Below are 7597 nucleotides of genomic sequence, written 5' to 3' on the forward strand. Positions count from 1 at the left end.
GTAGTTACCAGACAATAACTTTTAGTTGAGGCAATCGAATGAGTCAGCTAGAGAAAAGCTAACTGGGCGCTCGAAATATTTACAAATAAGTTGAATGTGAGCAATGTCCTCAAACGCAGACTAGTGACACTGCCAAGAAATGGAAACGTAGCCAGACACAAGTAGAAAGTTGATAAGTTGCAAAAAGGTAGGAAAACAAACAAGGGTAGTGACTTTATATGAGGTTAAAGGAATCTGCTATTGCACTTATCTTTTAATAAAACACAAAGGTATACAAATATGCTTCTAGGAAGCTTGAGACTACATAATTGAACTTTCCGAGGAAAGAAAAAAAAATAAAAATAATCCAGCGAAGTAGATGACATATATCCAAAAGTCTGTCGTTGGAATCGAACCAGGGACCTCCGACGTATCGTATCGTAACAATATATATATATATTAAACTAGTGACCAAAGACATACACTCACCAAAAAGTTGTAACAGTTGGGCCGAAATGGAAAGAAAAAAATAGATTAAAATTTAGTACTTACAATTTCCTGACGAGCTGCATATCAATGGCACTTACATAAATTTACACTTAATTATTCCGGCTACTTTCTGTGTAGGAGCATTATTATCCAAACACTATTCCGAAATCACATTTAACTAGTTATCAATTTAACGGACACAATTTCTAAGCTCCTACCCCTGCTTATCTCATGTTTCAATCTAAAGGAAACGTAATAGGTACGGGTAGAATACAAAAGATAGATGGCGTTTTAGTCACTTCGAACAAACGAATATCGGAACCATGACATTGACCTACAGAGCCAATGTTTCCATATACAAGTTTATTTAACTAATCAGCTGATCGAGAGTTTTCAAGTTCTTTTTTTTGTTGAACTTCTTTGAAATGTCTCATATTAAATTTTCCCCCTCTCCGGGTGATTTAATTAAACAAACTGTTATTTAACATTTCGAAGTAAGTTCATCTTCCATGCACGGCATGCAGTAAAGAATAATGGAACGAACTCACCGATGGAAATTCTTCACAAACAAATCGTTAGTTGTTTCGGAGCTCCTTTTAGTTCATTGTCCAATCGCCGAAGCACGCACCATAACTGCAGAAAGATAACAGGATTGATGACGGTATTGTTCTAGCCTATCCACCTGATGGTCCTAATTTATTGCCATTCTTCTATGGGAAGGTTCTCTCGGACAAACACAACAAACACAGCCATGGCCAGAAACACCCAATTCCGAACCTGCAGAATTGTACAAACAGAGCACAGTACACAAATATATATAACACATAACATATATTTTAACAGTGAAGTGGATTACAATTATTACAGAATCTGTACATATTTTCTTAATTTCCATTATTATTTTCATTATTATTTTCTCTTGCTGGATAAAATTTCTTTATGAAACTGACATGACGTTTAATCTTTACTTTCTTATCAGCTACAAGTTGTAACCACACTGTGTTCTTTGTTGGATAGCTCATAATTTCGAACGGACCCTGATATTGGCTATCTAATTTAGGTTGATAACGTTTTTCCAAAGAAGATTTAGTTACTTTCTTAACCAATACTTTTTCTCCAATAGGTAAATCTATATCTCTATGTTTTCTAGAATACAATTTCTCTTTCCTTTTCCAGGCCAATTCAATATTGTCTACAATAGTTTTACTCATTTCAGCTTTATCTTGAGTACTTTCAAGAATTCCTAGATCTAAAATCCAGTTTACATCTAAAGGATTAAACATCTTTCTTCCTAAGTATAACTCACTTGGAGTTTTACGAGTTACAGAATTTTCACTACTATTTAATGTGTACTGGACTTGATAAGTATACTTAGACCACTTAGTTTGATTTTTATAAATATAGGTTTTCAAAATCAATTTTATTTTTTTATTTTGTCTTTCTGTTAAATTGCTTGACATGGAATAAGGAGTAGTACAAATGTTTTTAATGCCTAAACTAAATAAATAATGTTTGAAATAATCACTTAGCAGATATCCAGCATTGTCATGAATCACCTTATTTGGAAACCCGTAAGAATAAAATATTTTATCTAATTTCAAACATATAGACTTTGAACTCAAATTCCTAAGAGGTTCGATAATGACAAATCTAGAAAAACCATCGGTTAAGACTAATACATATTTAAACCCATTACTGATAGGCCAAGGCCCCATTACATCTAAAAATAGAGAACTATTAGGATATTTCTCTTTCTGAGTATAGTAGGTACCATAAGGAAGTCTATTCCTATCCCTACATAGCTGACAAGTCGTACATCTCTGAACAAAATCTCTAATTTCTTGGAATAAATTAGGAAAAGTATAACGTATAGCTACTTTTGCTATCGTTCGTTGGACCCCACTATGACCCCCACCTACAGGGTCTTGATGATGAAATTTAATCACACTATACTTAAGAGACTCTGGTACAACAGCTCTTAAACCTCCATATTGTTTACCTTTAGTTTTCTTCAGAAGGATACCATTTTTAAGAACATAAGGTTCCTTTACCTGTCCCCTTTCTAATTCTTGTATTATAGTATTTAAACTAGGGTCCTCTCGTTGATGATCTCCTAATGGCTTATGAAAGAAAGGATTATTCCAGAAATTAACAAAATTCAAATGTACCTCTTTATCATCCACCTTATCAATTTCCACTATATCTGATGAAGGAGGTGTATAATCGATATAATTATGCATCCTAGTTAGAAAATCTGCCATATTGCGCTCACTCCGCAAGTGAACAATATCAAATTGATATCGACTCACCTTTTCAATAAGAGAGCCGTATTTTCTTTGACGTTTATGATTTTTAAGTATCCACGTCAAGGCTGAATTATCACAATAAATTGTGAATTTCTTATGAAGATACATGTCAAATTTATCAAGCGCATGAACTAAACTAGAAAGCTCAAGATCAAAAACGCTTTTCGACCAATCTGATGGAGGAACTCGTTTACTCAAAAAGTAAACAGGTCTAAGTTTTCCATCACCATCGTACTGGCTTAATATAGCACCATAATTTTTGGTGGAAGCATCGACATGTAAAACGAAGGGCGCATTCATATCTGGCACTTTAAGAACAATATGGTTAATAATAGCTTCCTTAATTTTCTCCAATAAATCGTCTTCCTCCTTCCCCCAGATAAATGGAACCGTGGGTGATCTCATAGCATATAATGGACTCAAAAGTTCTGAATAATCTTTTACATATCTAAGATAATAATTAAGAAATCCCAACATTCTGTTTAAGGCGCGTTTATTTTTCGGCTTGGGTATTTCCTTAATCGCTCTTACTCTCTCATCATCTATTCTCATTTGACCATTAGAGAACTCATATCCTAATATTTTCACTTTTGATTTCATAAACTGAGCTTTGTGTGGACTAATAGTAATCCCCCAATCTTTCAACCTTTTTAACACTTTCTCTAAGATTTCTTTATGTTTTTCTACACTATCCGAGTGAATTATTAAATCATCACAGTAAATATCTAAATAATCCCCTTCTATATCACGAAAGATCTTATGCATTAAACTAGTCAAAACGAATGGTGAAACTGCCATTCCCATCGGTAGGCGACAATACTGTAATAATCTATTTGGTGTAGCAAATGCTGTTATATTCCTACACTCAGGTTTAATCTCCAATTGATGAAATGCGGATCGAACATCAATTAATGTATACAGATGGTGTTTACCTATATTAGAAATAATAGATTCTAAATTCGGACTCGGAAATCCAGTCAATAACAATTTAGAATTAATTTGGCCATAATTAATCACTAATCTCTTGGATTGATCTCGATTAGTAACGAGGAAGCAAGGTGAAATGTATGGGCTACTATTTATTTCTTCAATAACACCCTGTTCTATTAATTTGTCTAAAAACAAATCGAGTTCTTTCATTTTATATTTAGGAATCATATATGGTTGAGTAATACTTGGTGAAGGATCTATTAATTGAATTTCATATAAATAATCACGAACATGCCCTAACTTATCGGTTATTACTTCTTTGTAATCATTAAGTAATTGTTTAACATAAGGTATTAACCTTTCATCATAAATTTTTTCAAAATTTACACTACCTTTTAATGCTTCTTCTCCATCTCCCTCTTTATCTGCCTCCTTATACAATGGATTAAAGATTCTCGTGCCAGGTGGAACATCTTCATAAACAGCAGCATCAGTATTCTCAAGTGCAACTGTCTCCTTGGTCCTTGCCTTAACACGGTTCTCCGCCCTACTCCTGGACTCGCCTACGCCACTGGTTGTCTGCTTGGTCTGGTTGCCATAACGTCGAGGCCTCCTTGGAAACTGCTTAGCCTTGCTGGTTTGGGTTGGTGATGTCAGGTTACAGGAAAAAGAACTGCCACCATGTTGTAAAGCTGCACCTTCAGACCTAGTCCCCTCGAATCGATCACAAACTCTGGCGCCAATGTGTCTGGGATCTCTCCGAGTAGGCCTGAAATGATATTGGAAAGCGCACAGATCACTGTTCATACCAACTGGGTTATTCTCAAAAGGTTGTAACTTTACTTGCATTTTCAATTTCTCAAAAAGAAGTTCTCGAGCGTTTATATTTATATGGGCGTAATTATCCCGTAAAAAGTCTAAACCCAATAATAATTTTAATTTTGGATGGTTAACAACTCCAAACCACGCCGTAAAACGGACACCGTGTATGAAGAAAATAAGTTGCACCAACTCACGCACTAACAACTCATTCTCTTGCATGATGGTCACAGAATAGTTTACTTGTTTTATTTTAGGCTTGTATTTTGTACGGATTTCTTCTAAAACACTGTTTTCAATTAAGCATAGAGTCGAGCCAGTATCTATTATACAGGGATATAAAGTATGGCATATACTGATGGGTAATTGTAATAAGCTTCCATGATCTCCCCTTGCACTATGAGAATACGCACTATGAAGTCCAGATTTATTTTCATTTAAATTTTGATAAATCAGTCTATTCTGTCTATTAAAAGGTGTTGGCATATAATGTGTCCTGGCACTTCTAAGAGGAGTTTTTACCCGTGGTAAACAAACCTTTTCACTTTTAACTACATTTTTATAATCTTGTTTATATTTGTCATTAATTTCATAACTTTCCGCAAAATCTACATATTCATTTACCGTTTTTGGAACACTAAGTATCAACAACAGGTTACGAATTTCGGGAGTAACTAAATTACTTATTAATTTACAAATTTCATCTTCAGGCATGTTAATTTCTAAAACATTTAATGTACTTAATTTCTTTTGTAAAAAGTTTAATAAATTTTCATTTTCTTGCATTACTCTATATAATGATACCTTCATAAATTCCGTATTAATCAAGAGTGTGACAAATTTTAATAATAATGAATGACAAATATGACCCCAATCTGTAGTTATTGTTAACAAGCGCTGTAACTCTTCATAAACTTGCTTCCTACACCTCTGTAAACTCGATACTAAAATCGCCTCTACGGGAGCAATTTCCTTTACTATTAACATATCAAGTTTCAAAAGAAAATGACATACTAACATACCATCTGTTCCATCTATGACCGGTATATCATATATTTGCTTTTCTAAAGAATTAAAAATACTTTGCGAAAATTGTTTTTGAAAGTTACAGGTTATAGGAGCTCGCAACACTGCTTGTCTCTGCTCATGAACAGGTGTATGTGGGAACGACAAGAAATTCCCCCCTCTCTGATTTTCCTGCCCTTCACACCTACGACCTTCTATCTCATCGTCAAATGAAATAAGGGGAGGGTCAGCTAATGCGACTCTGTTATTACGTAACATACTACCCCTAGCTTCGTATGCCGCTTGCCAATGACTCATTTTTCCTTTTCTTTTTTAACTGTACCAATAACCGAAAGATGTATATACTTAATGAAATTAATTTCTTTCCTTTTATCCAGCTTACAAATAGTAATACAAATTTTATTTTCGTTTTTCTTGTTTTTAATCACAGCCAGATTCCAAATCCACTTCTTATTGCCCTCACGCATTAAGGTTTAAGTTCCTAGATTGAAACATGAGATAATTTATATTTATATGTAGCGGCAGTCTTGTTACCAAGTAATCCACTACCTATGAAAGGTTATTTTAACCCTTTCATACCCAAATTTTTATTTAGCGATATAAAAAATATTTTTTTCTGGTTTTAGTTAATATTAGGCTACTTTTATCGTAAAAAGTTCATACTTTTGCTTTCAGTGCTCCTATTGGCGAGAAAAATCGTGGGTCCAAATGTACCCACTGGGCGCATAAGATATAAAATGTTCTAATATTGTGAAATGTTTAGTCTTACCTAATCTTTAAGTTTGATATATATATTATTACATTCTAGCCGTACAAAATACTATATGGAACTGTTGATAATACAGTAAAATAACATTGCTGAAGAAATAACTGAAACTTCATAAATAAAAATGCTTTTCATGGAGAAACTATCAGTATATTTTACCATAAAATTGGTAATACATAATATTAGGACATAATTATTCTTGTATAAATTTTAACTATCTTATTCAAAATTAGAATTGCAAAGGTAAGCACTTATGCAGGAAAATAAATGTTAAATACTGTTGAAAACGTGAAGTTATTTTCGATGGTACTGAATGAAACAATTTTTGTTTTTTGTCAAGCACAAAGCTACACCACATTTTTGGCACCTCATCCTAGATTTGGCTTTGATGCAGAGTTTGCAACGTTGCTTTTGTTCATCATGAATCGGCCAGTGACCAATAGCATCGAATCTAGTATCTAAACCAGGCGTTGTGCTGACTGTCTTCTTCTTCTTCTTGATCAAAGGTGCTTCCTCAGTTGAAGGTCTTCCACGTTTCCTCGAGATTTCTTTTCCAGCCATTAGAAGAGCATTTGCAATATCTGCGCGGAAATCTAGTAACTTCTTATGTGTGCCATCACCTCTTTGATAGCAATGACGTCTATACAATAACCAGGAATTGACAACACACATATCAATTAAGTGGAACACAATTCTAAGATAAAATCTCTTTGCCCTTATATCAGTTCTGTATAATTCAACGAGCATGTTATGCAAATCTACACCTCCCATCCTTTGGTTATATTCTTTGACAATTGATGGTCGCATCACTTTTATATGACTCTTCTCAGCCAGAGACCACCTTTTTACTTCATCTACTGGCTCAACACCTACGTAAGATGACGCGATGTGAACAAATTTATTGTCATACCATTTTGACGCAATTATATTTGTTGTCGTTTCTGTTCTATAATCGAAGCTTCTACGCCCAGTTCTTCTGAGATCTTTGTCAGACTTAAAGTTGCAATTTGGCAACCTGTTAGGTCTAACAGTACCAAGAGCCAAGAGACCTTGTAATTTCTGCTTAGAAAGAAGGAAATATGATGTAAACCAATTATCAAATGAAACTTTAAAATTCTTGTTCCTCGGTAAATGTTCAACAAGACGCATAACAATATCGCCACTAATACCAAGTTCAGATTCACTTGTTAGAGTTCCTTTTCCTACGTAAATTTCAAAATCGTATACAATTCCACTCATGCCTGCACATGCGAAAACCTTTATACCCCACTTATGAGGTTTA

At 34.1% G+C, this 7597-nt stretch overlaps 1 protein-coding gene across 1 annotated transcript; it reads right to left on the reverse strand.

Moving 5' to 3' along the window:
• Window positions 1-438: 438 nt before the first annotated feature.
• Window positions 439-4773, reverse strand: LOC145689069 (uncharacterized). The gene is made up of 2 exons (XM_081763195.1): window positions 4097-4773; window positions 439-1245 (listed from the first exon to the last, which is right to left on the reverse strand). The coding sequence occupies exons 1-2, from the start codon at window positions 4743-4745 to the stop codon at window positions 1160-1162; spliced, it is 735 nt and encodes a 244-aa protein (XP_081619321.1). The 5' UTR covers window positions 4746-4773; the 3' UTR covers window positions 439-1159.
• Window positions 4774-7597: the final 2824 nt, after the last annotated feature.

The sequence above is a fragment of the Thermobia domestica genome, chromosome 7 (assembly GCF_964235325.1).
Source record: "Thermobia domestica chromosome 7, izTheDome1.hap1.1, whole genome shotgun sequence".
NCBI lineage: Eukaryota > Metazoa > Arthropoda > Insecta > Zygentoma > Lepismatidae > Thermobia > Thermobia domestica.